The sequence below is a fragment of the Acanthochromis polyacanthus genome, chromosome 8, assembly GCF_021347895.1.
Source record: "Acanthochromis polyacanthus isolate Apoly-LR-REF ecotype Palm Island chromosome 8, KAUST_Apoly_ChrSc, whole genome shotgun sequence".
Lineage (NCBI taxonomy): Eukaryota > Metazoa > Chordata > Actinopteri > Pomacentridae > Acanthochromis > Acanthochromis polyacanthus.
The window spans coordinates 24,878,305-24,905,150 of record NC_067120.1 but is presented as its reverse complement, the minus strand read 5'-3'; the positions used below and the strand labels follow the sequence as shown (position 1 = coordinate 24,905,150).

The 26,846-nt window shown below is 40.2% G+C and overlaps 1 protein-coding gene across 1 annotated transcript in view; it reads left to right on the top strand.

Moving 5' to 3' along the window:
* Positions 1-23,534, top strand: part of LOC110959661 (voltage-dependent calcium channel subunit alpha-2/delta-4-like) — a 124,711-nt gene extending 101,177 nt beyond the window's left edge. The window contains exons 31-38 of the mRNA XM_051951590.1: positions 7,139-7,209; positions 7,340-7,415; positions 8,012-8,064; positions 11,179-11,234; positions 12,456-12,573; positions 14,620-14,735; positions 16,179-16,261; positions 17,486-23,534. Coding sequence (XP_051807550.1) covers positions 7,139-7,209; positions 7,340-7,415; positions 8,012-8,064; positions 11,179-11,234; positions 12,456-12,573; positions 14,620-14,735; positions 16,179-16,261; positions 17,486-17,587 — 675 coding nt within the window. The 3' untranslated portion in view covers positions 17,588-23,534. The remainder of the gene's footprint in view (positions 1-7,138; positions 7,210-7,339; positions 7,416-8,011; positions 8,065-11,178; positions 11,235-12,455; positions 12,574-14,619; positions 14,736-16,178; positions 16,262-17,485) is intronic.
* The last annotated feature ends 3,312 nt before the right edge of the window (positions 23,535-26,846 follow it).

The following is a 26,846-nucleotide window of genomic DNA, read 5'->3' as shown; positions in this document are numbered from 1 at the left end:
CTTGGTGGAGTAGTAAACACATGTAAGAGTGACCACAGAACAAACAACAGAACAGGCAAGAGGCAAAGCTGAAGCACACCATTCACAAAGACAGGAGACACAACAAATACACTGGAGATACAAGAGGAAAGGCTGATACTCATGGAGGAGGAAGATCCAGATCTAAAACAAATGATGAACAAATGCCTTGAAGACAGAATGTGACAGACAGAGACTGGACCTAGATTTTAAAAAGAACTAAGACTTTCTGATGAACAAAGTAAGGTTGAGGTCAGATTGAGGTTCAGCTTAGGTTTAACTGTGACAAATGCGATGGGACTGAGTGGTGCCATATCTGATCTATCTCAGCAGGACAAACTTACAACATGGTCACTAGAGAGGAACAGTCTCTAGAGAGTTTGCTTTTCATTTCTGTTTCTTTGTGAACCATTCTTATGTCTTCTAATGAAAACTACAAGCGCCTGTGTGGCATTGTTGAAGTTTGATTTTAAGTATATCCAGCCTCCACAGCAGCAACATATTCTGGTGCAGAGTAACCTTAAAGTGAGAATCACTTTGTGGAGAAGCTCATTTTTCATTATTTGCATGTCTTCAGCATTCCCAGTGGTCTTACTAAGCAGATATTATGATGAAGTGCTTCCTCGATGTTTTGCTGAGCTTAGGGCTTTGCAGGAAGTTTGTGGAAATGCCCAGAATCCTCCCTAGAGCTGAAGCTGTTATGGTATGAAGGTGCAGCTCCAAGTGTGTTTCAGGGCATAGTAAATATTTCATCAGGAGAAAAATTAAGTCAATGCTGACTTTAAGAAATAGGTCAGCATGAGGAAGCGTAGTGAGCAGAGTGACCAAGCAAAACAGAGGGCTTGTTAGTGGTGGTACTGGGCACGTGCAGAAGGCATGTCTGTGTGATCAATGAGCCGGTCTGAAGACCTGCTGCAGGAGGCCACTGTTCATCCTCAGGTCTGAAAACAATTAGGCTGATAAACACAACCCATAACGTCTAATAATGTCCTGAAATCAACAAGACAAACAGTCTGAAGCCTTGTTAGCAACCGCGAAAAGCTGGAATGTCCATCACACACTAGAAAACTAAACCAGTGCATGAACAGAAACTTTAGAGAGAAATTTATTAGATTAAAGCAAAAAGGCAGCGTCATTAGGATTCATCCTCAGGAGAGCATATGTATTTACTAAGTTTTATGAAAAATAATGGATGTTGAGATGTACGTAAAGGAATCTCTACACAGTATCTCAACAAAAACAGTTATAGTTAGAGATTATAGTTAGAGCTTGACTGACTGTTCATTTTGTCATCTTTACATTAGACTGCCATTCCTTTTTAACCGACAGCTTAATTAAGGATGTTTTTACCTTGGCATGTTTCGACTGTATCTGTGTTGTCAATCTTCCTCAGAATCAGCATTGTTGGTTAAAAGAAATAATATAAATAATATGTGTTTCACTTCATGAAACTTGCAACATCCGGTCTGTGACTTGCAACGTGAGATTCTGTCATTTTAACTTTGGCATGATCAACTTATTTAAAGCACCATGTATGCAACCTTTGCATGGTGCATGGTGGAGGACTGTAAAACACATAAATGAATGGATTATAGCATCTTTTGTGATCTGTGCTCTCAAATAATTTTTATGCTAGAGATACAGTCATGAGAAAAATTATTAGCCCACCCTTGTTTTCTTCAGTTTCCTGTTCATTTTAATGCCTGGTACTACTAAAGGTATATTACCTGAAGAATACAACGAACACGACAAAAAAGGTACATTTGTTTGGACAAATATATTGATAACAGCAAAAAATTGCTCATGAGTTTAATTTCAGAGCTGATATCTTGCCATTTTCCATGGTTTTCTTGATAATAACCAAAATCACTTAAGTTCTTACATCAATAGCTATGGCATTGTACTGCCAAAAACAATGCTTTTAGGCATTCTATGTTTTCTTTTCTGTCTGTTTTAATCATGTGATACACACAGGAGTTAGTACTTGATTGCATAAGCATTGTTTTTGATGACTGCAGCCATGCGGCTTCTGACATTGTTCTGCTGTCACATCAGCCCATTCCATTTGCACAAATTCAAACAAATTTGCTTTGTTTTTGGGCTTTTAGCTTTTCATTTTGCATTTGGTGATTTTTCACAGGTTTTCAATTGGATCTAGATCTGGTGATTGAGCAGGCCAAGGCATGGTTCTAATGTTCTGGTCCTCCATCCAGGCTTTAACTGACCTAGCCGTGTGGCAAGAGGCATTGTCTTGTTGGAAAAAGAAGTCACTGGAGGCAGGAAAGAGTTTTACAGCTAATTGAAGAAGACTGTTTTCAAGAGTAGCCATGTACATGATCTGGTTCATTTGCACTCCACACAATTGCATTTGCCCTGTTCCATCCATACTGAAACAACCCCAGATCGTCACTGATCCACCCCCATGTTTTACTGTAGGGGCAAGACAGTCTAGTTTGTAGGCTTCTCCAGGCTTCCTCCTAACCAGTAAGTTGGCTGAAGTGGGCATCAACTGAAACTGAATTCATCACCGAACAGAACCTTAGCCCAAACATCAAAAGTCCAATCCTTGTGATCCCCAGCAAAGAGTAACCAGGCTGTCCTCTGCCTTTTGTTAACGAAAGGCTTCTGCCATGGCCCATATGACTTCAGACCAGCATCAACAAGTCGGTTTTGAACTGTCCTTGCCAAACAAGTCACATTTTTCCACAGTGCCTACTCATTTTTAAGGTCCCTGGAGGTCTGAGGGTGATTCCTGATGCAGGAACGGATGAATGCACGGGGTAGAAAGACGTTTCCTGCCGTGAATAGCTAGCAATTTGGTAGTATCATGATCAAAACATTCATTTTTTTGACTTCATTTTTTTTCAGCTCCCTGTTTCTCACTCATGCCAATTTCCAGCAGTGCCAAGATGACTGCCTTTGTGGCTTCACATAATTCTTTTGTTTTAGGCATTATGGGAGAGCTGACAACTTCTGAGTCGTGCTACAGCAAGAATGTAAGCAGGAAACCACTCTAGGCCTTTGCATGTGCAGTGCTGCTTATGACATGAAATGGCCTCTTATATACCCTGGGAATACAATTAAGCTTAAGCATGTCAATATGGGGCTGCACAGTGGAGCGTAGTGGTTAGCACTTTTTGCCTTGCAGCAAGAAGATCCCCGGTTCAAATCCCAGCATGGGCCTGGGATCTTTCTGCATGGAGTTTGCATGTTCTCCCGGTGCATGCGTGGGTTTTCTCCGGGCACTCAGGCTTCCTCCCACAGTCCAAAAATATGGTGGGGTTAATTGATTACTCTAAATTGCCCATAGGTGCGACAGACTGGCGGCCTGTCCAGGGTGTCCCCTGCCTTCACCGTAAGTCAGCTGGGATAGGCTCCGGCACCCCCCGCGACCCTAGTGAGGATAAAGCGGTGTATAGAGAATGGATGGATGGATGTCAATATGACAAAGTATTAATCAGCTGCATTTTTTTTCATGTTCATTGTATTCTTCAGGTAATATACCTTTAGTGGTACCAGGCATTAAAATGAACAAGAAATTGAAGAAAACAAGGGTGGTCCAATAGTTTTTTCCATGACTGTAGTATAAGATTTCTTGAATATGCTCCATTATTAGAACTCTGAAGGTGTTAGTGCGGTCCGAATATAATGAGGTGGTTATGGCTGAAGCATAGAGACAGGAAGGAGAACTAAACCTGCGTAATTTTCACTGTTATGTTTTGGTGCTGGGCTGCTTAGTGGTTAGCACTTTTGCTTTGCAGCTAGAAGATCCCTGGTTTGCGTCCCAGCCTTCTTGGGATCTTTCTGCATGGAGTTTGCATGTTCTCACTGTGCATACATGGGTACTCCGACTTCCTCCCACATTCTAAAAAAATGTTCAGGTTAACTGATGATTCTAAGTTGTCTATAGGTGTGAATGTGAGTGTGATTGTTTGTCTCTGTGTGTAGCCCTGCGATAGACTGCTGACCTGTCCAGGGTGTCCCCTGCCTTCACCGTAAGTCAGCTGGGATGGGCTCCAGCCCCCATGACCCTAATGAGGACTAAGCGGTGTATAGATAATGGATGAATGGTTTGGTGCTTTGTGTCTGCAGACCTCCTAGCGCTTGTGTTTCTTCTACTTTCTGTTTATTCCAGTATGTTTACCCTCTGCTGCAGCTGCTCCTGTGAGGAAACCAGAGGGTCAAGTTTCAGTGTAAGCAGCATCTGACTGCTAACACTCAGCAACCTCTAAGTCCTCTGAGGCTGCCGGGAAATTCCTGTTCAGAAGAAGATGTAGTGTGGGCAGAGAGCAGCTTGTAAACGTGAACAGAGCCGCTGAGACAAAACGCTCTGAATAATTCAGAGACTCTGCTGCTGCTGCTGAGGGCCAGAGAGAACACTGCAGACACTCACACACAGGAAAGACTTAAAATCACTGTGAAATGTTTCTTTTCTTCTATATTCCTGCGCAAACCTCCTGGTATTTTTTATTCTACAACCAGCCTTTCATTTTATAGAGTAATTTTCACCACAGATTGATTAGTTGCAGTGTAGATAATGTCATTTAGGATTTACTCTGGAAGGAGTTGCGTCTTGCTGCAAACACTTCCCTAAGGAGCCCTCCACACATAACAAAAATGTAAAAATCACAGTTTGTGGCTTTACAGGGAATATCATACTGAAACAATTTCTTACTAGAGGACAGGGTATCTATCCGCTGACAACTTCTGTGCAGCAGCTTGAATGCAGTGTATGTAGGAAAATCGAGTTGCTGAGCACGGATTTTGGTTTTGGTGTCTGCGCAGCTTGTAGCTTTTTCCTGTTCTGTGAAAAACTCAGTTTGAGTGTCCTCTCAGAAAACATCACACAAGCTGTTTGTGTAAGTAGCTTATTATGACTTATACATATATTTCATAGATTGTTTAGCCCCCTCCTATTCATCCTCTACATCCTCTCTTTTGGCAACATCATGCATAAACATGGTCTCCATTTTCACTGCTATGCCAATGACATATAGATCTATATTTCAACAAAATCCATCACCCCAACTGTCACGGATCTGGAACGAACTCGAGAAGAGAACCACAGCAGACTGGCACGACAGATTCACTTTATTTCACAGACAGAGGGATCTTTTCTTGGGAGGGGGGAACCCAGAGGACCGGGGGGAGCCGGAGCCGGGCGCTTGGTCCAGGAGGGGCCGCGGAGGACCACAGTAGGGGAACCGGAGGGGATTTGGTGCCGGCAGAGTCCGAGGCAGAGGGGCAGAAGAACCGACTGGACAGGAGGGAGCCGAAGAGGGGAGGAGAAACCAAGAGCGACGCAGAGCCGACAGGGATCCGAAAGCAGAGGCAAGGCGGCAGACTGGGCAGGAGTGGTCCAGGCAGTGGAGTCCTCTGGGAGAGGAGAACAGAGAGAAAAACGTTAGACACAAAACTACGCACTTCAGAGAATGTGCTAACGCGGCTAGACGGAACTGACTGATAGATCAAGCTCAACAATCTGGCGGAGTCTGGGAGGATGAACCGGTGTTTTATTGCAGAGGTGTGTAATCACTGGAATGCGGACCAGCTGCCTGAAGACCAGAACTGGGATGATTGCAGAGTGGAGGCAGCCGCGAGGACGCGCACCACCTGGAACTAATCTGGACAGGAGAAAGAGAGACTGGAGGAAGAAGAGGAGGAGGAGGAGTGAAAAGTGGGGAAAAGGCTATAGGATGCCAGGTAGAAGCGAGGACGAGGAGGAGGCCCTGACACCAACAACCTGCTCCACCCTGACCAACTGCCTTAGTGAATTACAAACATGGATACATGGATACAAAATAACTTTCTACAACTAAACTATGACAAATCGGACATAATAATCATCTGCCCCAAATCCCTCACCAAAAACATTGACAACTTTGCCCTGACCATTGACAGTTCCACTCTGACCCATCACCTCACATCCATAATCTGGGAATAGATTACCTTGATGTGTTGTTCAATCACATTCGAACAACACATCAAACAGATCACCAGGACCGCCTTCTTTCAGTTCAAAAACATCACCCGCCTCCGCAACTCACTCTTGCTCCCGGCTGCTGAAACGTTCAGCCACGCATTCATCACATCCCGAATTGACTACTGCAACAACATTCTCTATGGTTTGTCTTCAAACGTCCTCAATAAAAGTCAGTATATACAGAACTCCACAGCCCGCCTCCTCACCCACTCCCATGAACACATCATCCTGTCCTTCAAAACCCCCACTGGCTCCCTGTCCCACACCGCTTCCAGTTCAAAGTCCTCGTTCTGACCCACAAAGGCCACAAAGACCCATAGCCAAGCCCCCATACCTCAGAGACCTGCTCCACCGCCACACTTCCTCCCGTTCCTCTCATGCAAACCTTCTCTCCCTGGGGTGCCAGAGCCTTCTCCATATCTGCCCTCACATTCTGGAACTACCTACATCAACACATCCATGACGGCACTGACCTGACCACTTACAAATCACTCATCAAGACCCACCTGTTCAGAACTGCTTTATACAAATTAAATGTATTATTGTTCATTGTGACCATAGCAAATATGACAGGGGAGGATGTCAGTGTTGGCAGTGGGACCAGCAAAACATTGGACTTGCAGAAGGGAAACAATTTTTTACTTCCTGTTTAAAATCGATTGTCACTGTTGCTTTTAACCATGTACAGCCATGGCCATAAGTTTGGACACAGCATGACTTACTATGTCTGTTTTGATGTCTATTACAGAACATAACTAATATTTTTTGACAGCACCAGTTTAATTAGTCAACAAATCAACAAGGGATATAATATTATCAATAAATTCCAACAATTGGAACAACTTTGTTCTCAAAACATAATATTAGAAGAAAATAACAAAAAAATGCAGTACTTTCACAACCGAATTTGGTAAGAATAACAAAATGACACCAAACTCTTTTGATGTTTTTTTAAAATATGAAACTTAATATAGTTCTCAGGAGTTGTGTACTGTATTGTAAGTGACAATTTTGTGGTATTTTCTAAGATTCACAAGCGTCATGGTACTTGTGTCCAAACTTATGGCCATGGCTGTATGTTTCAAGTTTCTTCTGAATTGTAATTTCAAATATTCACCTTTATGTTGTCTTCTCCAGGTTGGTCGTTTCTTTGGAGAGGTGGATGGGTCTGTCATGGCGTCGCTGATCAGGATGGAAATGTTTAAAAAGTATGACTGGATCAGACAGGTTTTCTAAAAAAAAATCACTTTTGATTAAATACCTTAATGATATGAAGTTTAAGGATTACCTTTTCTCTCCACAAATGTTAAAGAATTTAACTTTAATATTTGTTTGCAGAGTGTCGTTGTTTGACTACCAGGCGATGTGTAAGAACAGCCACCATCACGCCAGCAGCGCTCGTCCACTGCTCAGTGTGAGTCTCATCACTGCCATTCAACGCAGTTCGTCACTATTAAAAACAGAGCTTTTATAGAAATTGTATAGTCATAGCTACACTACCGTTCAAATGTTTGGGGTCACTTAGGAAGGTCCTTATTACTTAGGTCCTTATTTTTGAAAGTAAAGCAGTTTTTTCAATGAAGATAAAATTAAATGAATCAGAAATACAATCGAGACATTGTTAATGTAGTAAATGACTAATCTAGCTGGAAACAGCTGATTTTTAATGGAATATCTACGTCAAGGCACAGAGGTCCATTTCCAGAAACCATCACTCCTGTGTTCTAATGCTACATTGTGTTAGCTAATGGTGTTGAAAGGCTAATTGATGATTAGAAACCCCTTGAGCAGTTATGTTAGCACATAAATGAAAATGTGAATTTTCATGGAAAACATGAAATTGCCTGGATGAATCCAAACTTTTGAACTGTAGTGTATGTATAAGTCCTAATAGTAGCCCCCATACTGGGGCCCAAATTAGTTTTTCTCGAATTGTCAAGAAATAGAAGAACTTGTTAACAAAAAAACCCACAAAGTATTAAATTCTTGTTTTCCCTTTTCCTCCTGCAGCCATTTTATGGTATTGTGGCTGTGATAAGATGGCTCTTCTCCAATGCACTAATGTAAGTATTAAGCAAGGATGTGGGCTGTTAGTAGTAGCAGAAATCCTCAGATCCACGTAATTAAATGTTGTACCAAATTGTGAAAGTACTACATTACAAGCAAATGTCCTGCATTGACAATATCACACAAGTAAAGCTAACAGCAAAATACCCCTTGTGACTGTTGTACTACTATGTTCTACTGCATACCACAGTGCAATGTTACTTCAATGTCACGTCAGTTAATTCCAAATTGTATCATCTCTCAGTAATCACATTGCTTCATAGCTGAACAGTAGATTATTTTTTCTCTTATGAACTTTCAAAATCAAAAACTAGACGAAAAACTATATTGAAAATACAGGCTACAAAGTAGAAATTCAATGCAACAAAAGGGAATACATCTGTGATCACTGACACTCCCCTGACCACATGGACATTGTAATGAAATGAGCTGGAAAACAATCTGTAGAACTGAAAAGTGACAGTGAGACTTCACAAACATGAAGCATACATAAAGACTGATGACCAACTAAGCAGTTGTAGAAACACAGTTTGAGAAGGGATCAAGAGGGAAAAAATTATCCTTGGTACCACTAATCAGAGCTAATTAAAATAACACCATGGACAGGACTCATCCAGGTTAGTTGTAAATAAACAGACAACAACAGACAGACAAATACTTCAAATTGGCATGGGTTATCAGTGGAAATAGAGTTTCTGTGGTGGCTCAGAGAGGGGCACTGCGTAATATCAATCCCTACTGATGGCATCCAAGAAAAAAACACTTCGCTTGCTCTGACTGTAAACTAAAAGACTTAAGATCCTTTGCTAAGAACATTAAAACATGCCTAATGAATGAAGGGAGCACATTGCTTGGTCAGATTAGACCATTGTAAATTTGTTGGGTTCTGATGGGGTCCAGCATGTTTGGTCTGAACCTGAGCAGGACCGTCACAGTGAATACATAGTCCTGACAGTGAAGTACGAAGGTGGTAGTTTGATGATATTGGATTGCAAACTGACAAACGTGTTGATGAGAAGATATTTGTAGATAGCACCATAAATATCTGTGAATAAACCAAAATACTGGCTGTCAAGTTCACTCCCAGTCTGCAGAAGCTTGAAGAAGATGAATTTTACAGCATGATAGTCATCCAAAGCATGCTTCCAAGATCACGCAAGCATTTCTAAAGAAGAAAAAAGTGAAAACTATGACCTGATCAAGTATGTTGTAAAGCAACAGAACCCCTCCAGAAAAGGGCAGCTGAAAAAGAATTGTCTCTGAAGAATGATAAGACATATCTCCAGAAATTTGGTGCCATCCATGCCACAGAGGATTCACTGGCAGGATGATTACTCCACCAAGGAACGCAGTGGAGTTATGTGACAATCTGCGTTTGTTTGTCTGTCTGTCTGTCGTTAGCAACATTACTCAAAAATAGACTAACGGATTTGGAGGAAATTTTCACAGAAGGTCAGAGATGACACAAGGATCAAATGATTAGATTTTGGCAGTGATGCAAGCTTATAGTCTGGATCCATGGATTTGTTAAAGATTTCTGTATCATTGCAAGACAGTGGCCCTGCATCACTGTAACTATGACTACAAGGGAACACTACGTCAGCTGCCTAATGATGATCACATGATTGTGATCCTACTATAAATTGGCCACTGCAGATCACAAATTTTTTTAAAGATTTCATGTCAGAAATTATACAATGACTGAGCAGCCTTGGCAGAGTACTGCGCTCTCTGAGTGCTTTTCTTGTTTAGTATGTAGTGAAGCATAAGACCATCCTATAGTTTGTATGTAAAATTTTCACCTGCCCTATAACTGCAAAAAAAGAAACTTTCTTTATTAAGGCATCAATGAATCAAATCAGATTTAAATCAGCCACTTCTCATATTGATCGAGAAATGGTTTGTTCTTATGAGATTGCATTAATATCTTTTAATGGTTGTTCCCTGCGTAAACCAGCAGTTGAACCAGCAGACACTGCATAATTAAAGTGGGTTTTAAAAATATGTAGTCATTCAGTGATTATTTTTAAAACACATACATCCAGTACACACTTTTGCAGGTAGTGTGAAAGATGCAGTAGCCTTAAACAGGATGACATGTCCAGTGTATATATTTCACATTAATGGAGTAGAACTCCCCACCTCTGAGAAATGTAGTTTTATAAACATTATAATAAGATCAGTGGATCCAAGTTGTTAGATTGCAAAATGAAAATCGTAGTTCCACACTATAGGTGGCTGTGGTTCAAGTGATAGATCAGGTTGCCCACTAATCGCAAGGTTGGTGGTTCTGCCAAATATGGGCAAGACATTCAGCCCGGGCCAGGCAAGCACCTTGCATGGAAACTCTGCCAACATTTGTGTGTAAATGTATGTGTGAACAGCTGTATGAGAAACACATTATAAAGCTTTTTGAGTACCACTGAGGTAGGAAGGTGCTGTATAAGTGCAGACCATTGTCATCTATACTACTGTTCAGAAGTTTGGGGTCATTTAGAAATGTCCTTATTTTTGAAAGAAAACACTGTTAGCTAATCATATTGAAAGGCTAATTGATGATTACAAAACCCTTGTGTAATTATGTTAGCACATGGATTAAAGTGTGAGTTTTCATGGAAAGCTGAAATTGTCTGGATCACCCCAAACCTAGTGTATAAGGAGAAGAAATCTAGTATGTGCAGCTGAATTATGACTCGTAACTCGGGTTATCTGCCGTTTAATAGGAGTAGTTAATCTAAGTAATTTCCCTCAATTTTGATTGTCCTTTTTAGATATCTTAAAAGGGGCAAAGTAATGTTACTGATATGAATATTTTGAACTGAACACATCATGAGGAAAGAGACCCAGGAATATATTCTCACAACAGGAAAAATTAACGTGAAAAGGGGCCGATTCAGACAGAGAATGAAAATGATAGATGGACTGACATCACGGCTACACATGGAACGGACAACTGTCACAAATCAGAAAGCAAAAGATCGGATTAGATGGAGAGAAATAATCACCTACGCTGAATGGCATGGCACTTAATTGATTGACTGAAGGGCTGTGAAGAGAAAAACAATGTTACAATATGGCATTTTTAACAAGATGTTTGTGTCTCCTTTCAGGTTCCTGCTGGACTTCAACTTCTGTGGTCTCTGGCACTCAGACTATTTTGTGGACGGTAAGATGTTGTGATGTTCATCAGGCTGAGGTCTCCTCTGCTTCTGTGATGTTTCACTGCAAAATCATGTTATGATCAAATCGCAGTCAGTATGTGTGCTCTTGTTGAGCTACTAATCCTTCACTTAGGTCCAGACTGAAATTTCTCAACAACTATTAAATGAACTGACAAGCGCATGCAGTGGACTGGATACATATCGCACATACCCATAATTCCATTCTCTATGGTCAAAAGGAACATTTTCGATATCCACATTACCATTCATCCAGGACAAAGGAAGTCTCTTTTACCATTCATTTGTATACATTCTGTCATTACAGATATCTTCAATTCAGTTGCAGATATCCACCATCTCAGTATCTGAAGCTGAATTATGACTAGTTGTAACTTCATTTGAGATATCTGCACTTAAATTTTGACTAGTCATACTTCTACTTCAATATGTCCATAATTTCTCTCAATTAAGATAACTAATTGATTAATTTATGTACATAATATGAACTTTAAATTATCCATACAGTCACCACAACCTCTGCAAAATGTATTTTTGGCTGGAAAGTGAGGGCGTTGAAGACAATGTTACTCAGTACATAGAGAGTTGAGCTCTGTGCAGGTATGACTCCTATGTCAATAATCTCAACAATGACATAACACAGAATACAGACTTTAAAACATTTACTAAACAACAGCAAATCAGAAATCAGAATAAATACATAGAAAACTAAATGTAGATTATATCTGACAGAAATTACTTTTTAGAAAAGTAATTTCTATCAGAGGGGTTGTAAACAGACAAACATGTGTGATGTGTGCTTTTTTTATATCATTCACAATACAAATACTTTATGTCTCATTTACAATCACCAATGACTGCCTCATCGTCATCATCATCTTTCCATCATCGACTGTCACCATCATCTCCACGGTGTGTTCTGTTTTCATCTGTATCCATCCAGCCAAAGCTGGCTATCACACATGTGAGTACAATGTGTATCAGTGTGTGCGTGCGTGTGTGTGTATGTGTGCGTGCGTGCATGCGTGTGTGTGTGGTCGTAAAGAGCAAATCTTCTCACAGAAACATAAACAGAAATTGGATGAACACTGTTATAATCATCTGTTCTTACTCGATGAGTTCACACTTAAAACAAGTGCTAGTTGTCACAAGTGTAGTAATGTTGTGCAACATATGTGTGTGTGCGTGTTTGTGTGTATGTTTCTCAGCTCATAAGCAGAAGAAGGTGGAGGCCCTGCAACCTTGTGATACGGCATACCCTGGCTTCATGTATGACTCGTCTATCAGAGAGGCCAACAGCATCATCAAATGTGGGCGCTGTCAGAAGTATGACACACACACACGCGTACACACACACACACACAAACACACATTTCCTGACTTCTAACTTTACACAGACTCCTGTATTCACAACCTGATTTCTGGGCATTCATGTTCATCAGGGATTAGTCTGGAATAACTGGTTGAAAACCTCTTCATACACATTGTCAAGCATCATACATCCTACTGACCTTATGCACCCTGCCCCTTGTTCTATTTCTGTCATGTCCACTTTCATCTCTCTCAACTTGTGGTTGCTTTTGTTGGTTATTGTAAACACAAAACAAAAGTTAGTTGCTGCAGAGTCTCCGAGGAGACCTATGCCTTACGTCCACCACAAATAGCAGATTGAAAAGGTTAACTTTGATGTAAAGTTAAATTTCGTGTAAACTAGCCTATAACAAACAGACACTTTTCAGTGTCACTAAGGTCTTTTTACACTGTTAGATCAGCATAGTAACTTATGCTGGACAGATAACCTGCTCCGGAGGAAGTTCTGTTCAGAGTTTGGGATTTAAATCAGCTGCACCCTTTTACCTGTTCTTTTAATGACCAAACTTTCTCTGAGTGATGCTGATTCCAGAGAATTCTGAGAGAATGCTATATCTGCAAACCTGATGAGCTGTAAGTCTGAAGAAGAAAATCTGGTGAATACTTCACCAGGTAATTGTGACAATCACATGATTGCGAGTACAAATCAATTTATTGGGACTTATCCCCCAGAGGAAAATTTTACTGCTCAAAGCTTGCTCTTCTACAGCTCAGGAGACAAATTTGAGATTCTCATGTCAGCCTCATTTTAGTTTCTATTTTGTCTAAAATGTTTCTCATATGTTTCTCCTAAAATCCACTAGGAGAAATAGGTGAGACAGGATAATTAGAGGGAGTCATACTTGAGACTTCTGGGAGATAACTTGCTAATCTCAATACAGTGTTTTTAATGGCTCCTTTATTTCTCCTCTGGAAAAGAAGATGAGCAATACTACAGAGCAATATGTGAGACTCACTCACACCTCAACATGAGCACAATGGGCCGGGGATCAAACCGCAACCCTCTGGTTGCGAGATGGCCACTCTACCCACTGAGCTATGCCGCCCTATACACACACATGCACACACACATGTACACACCTTACAAATGCTGCAACAAATAAGAAGTTGCCAGGATACAGCCTAAACATCTTGAGGCACTTATAATAATATATGGTGACTTCAATCATGTCACCCTCTCCTCCCACTCGACTGGATTTATCATTCTAAACAACACGGATCATCCACTCATAATATCGTGATGGGCCTCTCTCTGGACTGCAGGACCGAGAGATATAGAAGATCTTTGTACCCACAGCGATCAGGCTTTATAATTCTATAGCAAATAGTCGATGAGCTGACAGACAAATGAATTTCCCTTTTGGGATGAATAAAGTAATCTGAATCTTTATTAATTAATTTAAAAAAAATCATGTGGATTATAATAAAGTCAACATGATAGATGATTAAAAACAACCAAAACGTTGATGTGAGTCTGAGAATTCAATGAGCGCTTGTGGTGATCTCTTCATTTGTTCTCTCTGAGCTTAGTATGAGATGCATGAACTGAAGCTGGGATGAGAACAGATTGAGTTCTTAGAGAGAGCTCTCTGATTTCTCTGCCTGAGATCACAAAGAGACACAAAAGTTGAGAAACTCTGAGCATTATATTAGAGCTTGTTGAGATCTCTTCTGAAACTTTAAAGGAGACTAAACTGAGATTTAGTGCATCTTATTGCTCTGGAGGAAAAAATGAGACACAGGAGAAATAAGCCTTAGTCTGAGTTTGGTGTCACACAGATATCAAAGTTGTCTAGGATAAGTAAATGAAACATTTTTGAGATCTCTTTTTGAATTTTCTTTTCCTCTGGGATATCATACGACAACTGAGCAGCCTTGGCGGAGTACTGCGCTCTCTGAGTGCTTTTCTTGTTGTAAATTTGGCTATTTAACAACAATTAAATTGATAATGAAATGACTGAGTGTTAAGAAGTGACTGACTGTAACCTTTGTGTGTTTCAGGATGTTTGTGGTGCAACAGATTCCTGACAGTAACTTGGTTCTGGTTGTGACTCAGGCTGACTGTGACTGCTCTCGTCAGTATGGACCCATCCTGCTGGAACCCAAAGAGATCAAATATATCCTTCACTTGTTAAACAACAACTACACTGACCCCTGCTGGATATAGACGGGCAGTCTGACTGCAAGAAGAACATCACTTGGTTCAGTTTGGAAAATTCTATTTGTGCTGATGCTTTATGTTAGCCTAGCCGCGCTAGACAACCCACGGCAACGAATTTAATTCTCTGCCAGGGTGGGTCTAGTTACCCTCGGTAAGCCTCGAGGTTGGATGCTCCTAAAACTGGCCGACGGATCACCATGAAGTGTAGAGTCAGAAGGCGGGCGTAACTAAGTGACGACAGAGGTGCGACGATTCTGACAGAAACAACCGGAAACAACTAGCCTAGCCGCGCTAAACAACTCACGACAACTAATTTAATTCTCTGCCGGGGTCGACAACAAAAACGACAACAGTCATTGAGCTCCATTAGCACCGACTCTGAATAATCTTTCTGTTAACATGTCTGTAATATACTTGAGCTTCACCCATTGACTGTATAAATAAGGCTTCACCGAACTCCCGCATCCTCTGATTTCCGGTGCTCTAGGAACTACGTCAGCCTATTCGTTGCGCTGATTGATTGTATACCTACCCAATTGCTGCAGAGTGATTTGAAAGACAACCTTTTAGCCCGCCTCCCTCCCTGTCGAGAGTTCCTAGACCCTTGCATCTTCAGACCTGGGTCTAGCGTGCCTAGGCTAGCTTTATGTTCTTTAGCTGCTCTTCAGTTCACACATAGGTCAGCGCTGCGCCAAATGCTCCTCATTGCACCACAGTATGTCATGTAACTCCATGGACAATCATGAAGGAAGTTAACAGATTGCCCTTCTAGAAACATTTGTTAGTTGTCAGTCAAGGCGCTGAGATTCAGATTTCCACTCAGGTTTAGAGAGCCATGGAACAATTAGGATTTTTTTTTTAAGGGTAACTGTAGTCTGTTGAATTCACACAGAAAAAGACTTAATCTACAATTTTACAATTCTACAATTTTATTTAGCAGACCCTTTTATCCAAAGCGATGTACAACACAAGCAATCATCTAGTTAGGAGAAAACAACCTGGATAAGAGCCATAAAAAAAGTTCAAGTGGGATAATAAATAAAAATGACTTTTCAGAAGGATTAAGACCTTTTTAAATAGACTAAAGAAGAATATACTAAAACTCCTTCATTATGAGTTTTGCCTCGTTTTCTTTGCTCTGTATTTTTACATCTGTCACAGGTTGAAATGTCTGCCAAAAATATATATATAACTTCACAATGATGAGGACTACAGCTCTGATTAATGAGACTCCCCAACAGTGAAAATTTTGATTAAACAGCTGTTTGTGTAGTCATTCTTCCTTCATTATTCTCTCTTTATTCAACACATGTAGAGGCAGTATCACATTTAAAAAACAAACAAACAGAAGATCTATTTATTAGCAATGACTACTCTGTAATCCTTAATGTCTGTGAACATAACGCCACAGTGAAGTGCAACAGGATGAAATCTCAGAAGGTGCGACGTCGTCCAGAGTCCTGCCATGCCTACCACCCAAAGGTCAGTGCTGAGTCCCTGCAGTCAGCAGCCCCCAGACAACACTGTGAACACATTGCAGAGTGAACTGTTCACAAGTTAAACATGAAGTAAAAACAAACACAACACTACTACACCGTGACATGAATGGAAAGCACAATACAGAGTCCTGAAGTCTGGACACATAGGAAATCTCAATAACTACATATTTTCTGCCTCCACAGATTAAATGTGGTTTTCTCAAACGAAGAAGGAATTGAACTGGTACTTCTCAGTGGACATAAAGGATGGACATATCTAAAGATAGCAGATAAAATGAATACCCATCATCCAAGGAGGATTCCATTTGGCTTTTCCACGGTGGTGAAGGTGGTTAAGAAATTTAAAGAAACATGCAGTGCCATGGACAAACCCCAAAACCCCATTTTGGATGACCAAATGTATCAGCCGAAACTAAAGAACAGATCATGGCTAAAATTCCTGCTAGCCGCCAAAAATCACTTCCCTAACCCTAACCCTGTCTTTCAGTATATCCATTGATGGTCAGACAGTGTTGGATTCAAGGCCAGCAGAAATACCCACCATGCTTGATGTCCTCAAGGATGTGAGCAAAGCCAAGTTGTAACCAATTAAAAGTCATCCAGTGGAAGATAATGCCAAAATTATGTGCCACCCCTGTTATAAGTTGAAAACATTTAAAAAGCTAAAACAGGCTACAACAAGACAAAAACATTTTAAAAGCTAAAAAAGGCTATAATAAGACAAAAACAGTTTAAAATAAAAACTTACCTGTGGAATTGAGATCGGAGCCCTGGTGGTGGACCACAACAGACTGTGCACTTCCGACCCCCTCACAGGGATCGGACCCTATTCCCTTATGGGAATACATATCTCACCTAACGCTAACCCTATCTTTTGATATGTCCATCCTTTATGTCCACTGAGAAGTACCAGTTCAACTGTTTTTTCTTTCAACAAAGCCATATTTAATGTGTGGATTTCCTGTGTGTCCAGATTTTAGGGACACCCTGTATAGTGGTTTTGTATGCAAGGGGACAGGACACATTTCCACCTTAAAACTGCACTGTACTGATGACAGTCTTAAAAACATGAATTCAGACTTCCATTGTTTCATCAAAAACAAACTTAACCCCATTCATCTACTACTCGTATACATACATATACATAAATGAATTCATGTCATAGTTGCACATCTGTTAACACAAATACATTGAAACTGTCCAACAGGAGAACGCTAAGGAGTGTGGCGGAGCAACGGCAATCTTCCCATCACTCTTTCTATTTCCTGCCTCCCTGCTCACCTCATTGGTCCTCCACTGCTGGACATAAACCAGGACACACCCACCAATCAGGGAGAAAAAACTTTGAAAACCAGCCAAAGGATGTTTTTTTATTTGTTTGTTTGTTTTTTTTACTTGAACATAACAGACAATGGAAACCAGATGAAGAAATATCCTCTCAAATTTTCTTTGTGCTGTTCAGATGAGCTTGGTCTCATTGCAGTGGAGATAAAGGGCTATGTGATTTTTTTAAACATAATCTAGACTATTTTCCTCTGGGAATAAGTAAAAGTCACTCCGAATCAAAGCTTTGAAGTGGCTCCTCAGCTCCTGGACAAATAGCCACCTTGTTAAAATGCTGGATGTACTCTTGAAGGGGAGCTGCCGCCCCCTACTGGACAGCTACAAACAGTGCAGCTTATTTTGCCATTATACCCAAAATAGAATGTAGCATCTTTGTAGCTTTTTGATACAAAAAAATAATGTCTACAGGTAGAATTTTCAATCACATGATTTACCAAAACTCTTTTGCAGTAGGTCAAAAATGCTTTAAACTGATGTTTTCAGGTCAAAGGTTACCAGATAATACAGTTGGTAATATGTGAAGAAATCATATGAGACCAAATCAAATAGGAGTGTGTTTGTGACCATGTGAAGAAAAAATAAATATTGCTCTGCAGATGCTGTAGATATCCAACTAAAGTCCATGTCTGTGGATGTTCTTCCAACTTGCAGTCTGTAATACGCTACCGTTCCAAAGTTCGGGGTCACTCAGACAATTTCATGTTTTCCATGAAAACTCACACTTTTATTCATATGCTAAAATAATTGCACAAGAGTTTTCTAATAATCAATTAGCCTTTCAACTCCATTAGCTAACACAATGCAGCATTAGAACACAGGAGTGATGGTTGCTGGAAATGTTCCACTGTACCCCTATGTAGATAATCCATAAAAAATCCATCGTTTCAAGCTAGAATAGTCATTTACTACATGAACAATGTCTAGACTGTATTTCTGATTCATTTAATGTTATATTCATTGATGTTAATTTCTTTCAAAAATGAAGACATTTCTAAGTGACCCCAAAGTTTTGAATGGTAGTGTACATTCACTTCCAGCTGCTGGAGTCTGAATTGTGGAAGACACAGCAGCTGGTTGTCAAACACTGCTCTGTTTCAGACCTGCAGATCTTAAATGGCAAACCTTTGAAAACCACTGTTGCTTTCAAATTTACAGACAGGCTTTTGGTGTATTAATTGGTGAAATGTCAATGATAGGAGATACCGTGATGTCCTGTGCTGCAATCTGTGAAAGAGGCTCCTGACAGTGTAACCAGTGACTTCTCTACTCTGTGTTGTGTTAATTCAGCCAACACATAGATCTGTCTTTTTCAGAGACGATCTCTGTTTATTACAGCCCTTTACAGCTGATGGAAAAGACACATGAAATCTTAGTTCACGCAAAAGCTGTGCTCCTACAGAAATTAAATAATGCATAACCATATAGGAATTTGAAAGTGAACTTATAAAAACACACAAACTACAACTGCACAATCTCACTTACATCTCTCTGAGAACACATGAACAAAAGGGGAGCGGTAGGTGGGAAAAATTTATTTATGGAACTGCGTGTTGTGACTAGAAGTGTACGCAGGGGTACAGGGACCCCCCCAGCAAAGGTTCCACACAACAGATGGGAGGCAGACCAAACTTTGTGTAAGTATAACAATAAACATAAGAACAATGAACAATAAAATATTATGTATATATATATATATATATATATATATATATATATGTATTACTAATACAGTAATGCATATATATTTACCCCACAACCACTGGTGCCTGACCCTGTTACACTAACAGCTGGGAAGACACAGGAAATGCAGACTGAACTTCAAAGTTCTGTACTGCAAAATAGGATTCGAGATTAACAAGGTAGCTTCAGGTTTAACTCGGGGTATTCAGGGCTATGACGGTGGTTCACTTCTTATCACAGTACATCACCATGGTAAGTGATGCTGAACAGCTGATCTACTGACCAATCGCTTTAGTTGGAAAAATACTATTACCATTCCTGAGAGATCCCATGGAGCTCAGAACGCAGAGATGACTGTGGGTTTTCAAAAGCTGCATTTTCAAAACCTTTTTTTGTTGTTTTTCTTATCGGCCTTTATATACAGATATAATCCTCAAACAGAGATTGATAAAGCACTGAAGCCTGGTACTTCTTGACTGTAAGATTTGCCATCAGTCTACTTACTGGTTTGAATGATGTTTTTGTATTTGTTCTTTACTTGCTCCCAAAACTATTAAATGTCCACAAGATTGCAGATGAAAGAATTCGACTGAAACTGTCCTATAAGAATGAGATTGCTGAATTCATCCTTTACTCTTCACCACAAGAGTGTTTTTGGGCTACTTGATTATTTGTTCTTTCAATATTTTATAGGTCGCAAAAGGGACTATATCTGTAATTTCTTTGCATGGTTGTGTGTTGTATCATGATAATCTAACTGAGTCGTGAATAGAAAATATTTCTTTAAGCAACTAATACACATTTGTAATTATGTTCAGGTTGTGTCCTGCATGAGGCAGTAATATTGACGGGACAAGACTTGCATTCTTACAGTTGCTTTTAGCCTGTGTATTCCTATAAAACTCTTCATATTAGTTTGGGATTATATCTTGCATGCATTCGGTCATCTGGTGCCAACCGTGGGTGGCTGATAATCAGCTTTGTGTGATTACGTAATCTGACTGCGGTTGTTCTGTTTAGGGAACCGATGAAGGGAAAGCATGCTGATTTCACTTTATGGTACAATCCTCAGGCCTCACTTGTTTTGGGAAAATGTGCTTATCTGCTTTCTTGTGACAGTGAGTTAACAAAGAGTTAACAAAGAGAGTTGATGGCCACCTTTGTAATATCTGTTATCTCTGACTGTTTTTGTTGAGCCGACTTACTCACAGAAAGGCCGGCTGTGTTAAACCTGCTTTGTAGTTCAGCCCTCAGGAGTTTATTGGCTTACTTTGGTATGCTAGGCGAAACAGGAAACATTTAGCCTGTCCAATAGCAACATCCACTTCACAGCTCCTCTAAAGCTCACTAACATTTTCTATCTTGTGTTTTGAAACCATACAACAGTATTGAAAACTGTTTGCTGTATGAGAGGAGAAGGAAATAGAGCTTTACTCATTCTTCTCTCCTCTGTGTGATATGAGCGAAGGAGGAGACAGGAGAAGAGGAGAGTCAAGGTAACAGAAATGTAACTAATAGTGGTACAAACAATCACACTCACATTCATGCCCACACACAATTTACAGTTACCAGTTAACCTCAGCATGTTTTTGGACTGTGAGAACCTGGAGAAAACCCACTCATGCACAGGGGGAACGTGCTTATGCAACTTATGTGAAATAACTGTTATTTTTCAGCCTCATGTAAATAGTCTTCTTAAAAAAATCTGTGTATATAATGTTCTCTGCGTTTTTGCACTGTGTGTTCGATTTATTCTGTACTGACCTTAAACTATTTTTTCTCTCATTTGGAGCTACTGTAACAGTAAACTTTCCCAATTGTTGGATCAATAAAGTTTATTTTATCAAACTCCATGCAGAAAGGTCCCAGTAAGGCCAAGATGAGAACCAGGGATCTTCTAGGAGAAAGTGCTAACCACCAAGCCACTGTGCAGCTCCGTCCTTTTGGGCATGCTGAGGTTAATTGGAGATTCTAAATTGTCCGTAGGTGTGAATGTGAGTGTGATTGTTTGTCTCTATGTGTAGCCCTGTGATTGACTGGTGACCTGTCAGCTGGGATAGACTCCAACTTTCCGCGACCCTAATGAGGATTAAGCGGTGTATAAATAATGGATGGTTGGATGGATGGATGGATGGACATCTTTTCCAGGTGCACATTTGTCAGTCCTGCTCCCAGCATGGATTGAATATTCCAGGTGTGTGTCATACCTCCTTTATACCACGGTACGAGGCTCCTCCTAGCTCCTCCAGCAGCCTCCTCCATCCTCGGTCCTCTCTCTCGTTGTGGTACACTCCTTGTGATGTCTTTTTGCAATGACTCAGAGGACCAAGGAGCCAAGGAGGCTAGAATTAGTTAAGTGAGATGAATCTCACAAGAGTGGGACTTGTGTTTTCATCAAGGTTCCTCCAAATGCTAGTTTAGCCTGAATTTCTTGGAGTCTTCTCACACAGTGAAACCAGTGAAATTCTGCTTCAGAATGTTTGTGTTTCTTTCACTTCAGTATGGAGCAGGTCTGAACATAAGACATCTAAAATACAATTCAATGTTCTTGTCCAACATTACCTGCAACTGACCAAAACTGTTGCAACTGTGTGGCTAGCTGGCATGTAAATCACCCCCACAATCATACAACTGATTCAGTGCTGGCATTAGATAAACCATGAAACTCCAAACTGCCTATATAAGCCGAAGACACAGCCATGGAGGCCTCCTGCTCCACAGGTTTCGTTGAGGTGAAGGTGACCAACAATGTATTGGGTCTTTTCAGGTGGGTTTGGGTATAATAAAGATGTGCAAATTGTGATAAACCTGGACATAGAAACATCAATAAATTAATGCTTTATGTCCGTCTGCATGTTGGTGCATTTATGTTTCATTCTGTTTATTAAGTTGCTGCCACCAGATCAGACTGACAAAGAAAACTTAACAGCATATTAATGTGTGAGACAGAACACAAGACTAGAGTGTGTCAAAAGTGATAAATGTGCTGCTGAGGACACGACCTCAGCAGCACATTTAGCCATCTGTAAATGCTACACTGTCAAGACGAATCAAATTAACTGTACACATCGAATCAGTTAATCAAGTTTATTGATTAGCATTGAATTTTTCCAGGAAAGATTTGTGTTTTAAAGCTTTAAAAGGTAAACCTTGTTAGTATACTGAGATATCTCACATTTGGAAAGATTGAAAATTGTTATGGGTATTGTGATTGAAAGACATCCTGTCTATTATTAAGAACAGGCTTAAAACCCTCCTTTGTGACAAAGCCTGCAGTTAGGACTGGATCGGGTCACCCTGAGGGGGTCAGCTGGAGTCAACATGTCCGAGGCATGACTGACTTCTTCTTTGATGTCCCTTAGTTATGGATCATTCCAGAATTGGAGGACATTTTACATCCCATGCATCAAATTTTCAAATAATCCATTTACAAAATGTGAAAACATTCAGTTGTGTAAATTTATTTGTCCTGAGATCAAATCGAAAAAAATACTAGGAGAAAAGAATGTTTGAAAATATTTGTTAAAATATGAAGTCTGGAGTTTCTCCTAAGATACCATTTTTCTATCGTCCTACTCCATGATTACCAAAACTGAATCTGAAATAAAACAATTATAATGAAATCTAAATTTACTTTTTTGTGGTATTTTTTCATTGAAGTCTTTGGTATTTGTGGGAACATTTTTTTCATATAACATTCCTAGTATGTCTGTACTCTTTTGACCCTCTCAGTGTCATATCTACAATTATGGGATTCATATTTGTTATTGTGGGCTGCACAGTGGAGTAGTGGTTAGCACTTTTGCCTTGTAGCTAGAAGATCCCCAGTTCTCATCCCCACCTTCCTGGGATCTTTCTGTATAGGGGTTTGCATGTTCTATCTGTGCATGTGAGGGTTTTCTCCAGGTTCTCCAGTTTCTCCCACAAACATGCTGAAGTTAACTGGTCATTCTAAATTCTTCATATGTATGAACATGAGTGTGATTGTTTGTCTCTGCACATAGCCCTGTGATTGACTGGTGACTTGTTCAGGGTGTTCCCCACCAGCTGGGATAGACTCCAGCCCCTCCTCGGCCCTAATAAAGATTAAGCAGTGTATGGATGGATGAATATTTGTTATTCTTAAACTGGATCTAGCTTGACTGCTCTTCTGTCCTTTTGCTACTCAACAAAAACAAACAAATTTGGTTATTTTTCAGACAAACTGTTAGAAAGGGTCTAAATGTTATTGTAGACATTTTTTTTTCAAAATTGTACCTTCTGCTTCATTTTCCCACACATTAATCACTGGGGTAATTCACAAGCTATTCTTTAATATTCTTATTTAGACATGAAAACTTCTAAAGCAGTATTTAAAAAAAGTGTGACACTGAAGAGCAGACTGATGTTCCTTTCAATTTAGCAGCTGTTTAATGTCAATATCTTCATGGAGCAGTCAAACCATCCTGCTGTCAGCAAGCAGATGCACAGGGACAACTGTGGTAAAAGCCAGTACCAAAAAAATCCTCTTATAAATACTGTTACTAAGAACTTCAGCCCACGGATTCAACTAGGTCTCCTTCAGCCAATCACTCCTACATTTCCCACAATGCCTTTTTAAACAGTGTGTGTTTGAGTATCTTTCAATAGGCTGCTTGTTGTGTTCAGTGCACTGGTAAATGGTAAAGAATTTGTATTTTTAAAGCACCTTTTAACCTTAGTTAGGTTGTACAAAGCGCTTTACGATGTGTTCCTCATTTATCCATTTTCACACACAGGTGCTTGTCTACCACGCGAGCAACTTTATTGGGTTGTAATCCAAAATGGTTTAAATAGAAGTTTTCTAACTTAGCAAATCGGAAATCAGTGAACAAAAATACTGCATACAGAGGAATAATTCACTGTGCCGCTGGACTCAATTAATATTATCATATGAAATATTCATTCCAGTCTTGCCTCAGTTGAATGTTTAGTCATGGCTGTAAATTATGTCTATATCATGAACCACGACCTGTGTTATGGTCTCTCACAACTTGTTCTCCTGATGACAGAAACCAGCAGTGTTAAGGTCAGGTCAGAGGTGCTCCTCAAAAAGGGTGGAGTGCTTGCCCTTTTCAAAACGGGGATAACAGCACATATTTTCCGATTGTCTCTCTAGGGAGACATGGATAGTACTGCATTTACTTGATCATGTAAAAAGAGCCACAAATAGAAACGTAACAAATGGAAAAACGAGATAGAAAGAGCAGTGTAATGCCTTGCTTCTCTCTCACTCAAAACTCCGTTCAGCAGGATACACTGGTGCGTTTGACCTCTTGTTTTAAGAGATGTTTAGGAGAAGAACTCCACTGTAACATAAGTGCTTTTTATACCAGATGCAACAGTACAGTACAGTTTTTGGATGTTCACCTTCTGAGACCCAAAACTCATCTTACAATTTGAAAAGCATCTAATGTTTTTAAAAATGTTGCCAAAATTAGATCATCAGCCAGAAGATGTCAAAAACTGACAGAAGTGCTGGATTTACACTACTGTTCAAAAGTTTGGGGTCATCCAGGCAATTTCATGTTTTCCATGGAAACTCACACTTTTATTCATGTGCTAACATCATTGCACAAGGCTTTTCTAATCATAGTTAGCCTTTCAACACCATTAGCTAACACAATGTAGCATTAGAACACAGGAGTGATGGTTGCTGGGAATGTTCCTCTGTCCCCCTATGTAGATATTCTATTGAAAATCAGCCTTTTTCAGCTGAAATAGTCATTTACATTAACAATGTCTAGACTGGATTTCTGATTCATTTAATATTCTCCTCATTGAAAAAAACACTTTTCTTTCAAAAATAAGGACATTTCTAAGTGACCCCAAACTTTTGAATGCTAGTGTACAACTTTCCAACCATAGTTCAACTAATTATGTTCTGTCGAGAAAAACAATCTGGATCAAAGCTTAAAAATTGTAATACTTTGCAGTGTTTCCCCTAGGATTGGTGCCTTGGGGGGGGGGGTTCGCGTCGGTCGTTGTCGCCGTCGTACAAAAACTCGATATAAGGAATTTGAGTCATAATATGTTTTAATTACCTACCTACATTTATGTAATGTATGTATTTTTATTAATTACTTGCTTACGCCTAGAGCTAACAACACGATATCAGGCCGATTTTGGCTAGGTTTTTTTGTCGGAGCTTGTCTGCTCTTGTCTCACCCGACACTAAACTAAAATTGGCCTGATATCACATAGTGTGCTCTAAGTATTAATTACTTACCAATATTAGTTTTGTACAGCCAGGGGGAATATTTCCCCTCTGACAACCAAGCTGGGTCAAAGCCAGGCGTAAACTAACCGTGACATCACCCGTTGGTTTCAACTCCAAGAAAATGAAGCCCGGATTTTGCTACTTCCTGGTCGCCGTTTTGGATTTTTTGGAGCCAGTGACGTAAAAAGCGTCATCAAACAGACTGGACCGGAGAGCAATTAGGGGCAGGATTGGCTGAGGACTCTTATCCCGCCCACATTTTACCGCAGAGGCTTCTGTTGCTGTCTATCAAGTATAGCCACGCCCCCTGGCTCCGCCAACTTTAACGATTTATTTAAAATTCAGCATTGATTTATTTTGAGATCGGCCACCTGATCTCTCATTTTGACCATGAAAACTAACGGGAAAAAAAATCAGCAAATTTTATTTTTTCCAAAAATGAATTGGGGTCTATGGAGCAAAAGCTTTTTGGAGCCAACCCTAGCGGACGGCGTGATATTGCAAGTTTTTGACACTTCCGGGTTGACTTCAATTCTGGAGCCAGATGCTACGTCCACTATATATACAGTCGATGGTCAAAGCCTGACATGCGGTGGTGAGATGATGACTTTTGCTGCGGGGCAGGTGGGGTGGGCTTGCCGTGCAGAACTTTGGCTGCTGTCACTTGGCCCGGGAGAGGCAGAGCTGCTCTGGGTGCTACTGTTTGAAGAACCAGAGGGGCGGCTGGTGTTGCCATTATCACCCTGTGACTGTGAGCGTTTAAAAAACGCTGAGATTTTGCTTTGCTTTTCATGTGCCATTTTCCGACAGTCGCTGGCGGGAGTCTGCTCACATGTGCGCTCACGCTTGTGTGTGTGTACACGTGTGCGCGCACGCCGATATTAAAATATATAATTTTCACCATTTTGTACCACTTATTGAGCGTGTGAATCATTTTTAGCCCATTTTTACGTTACGGTGTTGAAAGGCTTCATCTAATTATTTTATAATAATAATAATAATAATAATGATACTTTATTTATTTTAGGCCCAATATTACGACAGACGTCGCCTCAAAGGACCAATTTTGCATCATAAGAAGTCATGCTGTTAAAAAGAGCGTCTTCATTTTTTTTTTTCTCTCTATGAAGTTTCATCGCGGGTCCCACTTTTTTCATTTTTAACACTCCTACACGATTGAGAACAACAACACATGGCCCCGCTATACGGTCGTAATTACCTCATGGCGCGCGTCACTGTCATCAGAGGTGGTTTTTCTTCTGCTTCTTTATTTTATGGCTGAAATAACTATATTTTGGCCGTAGTT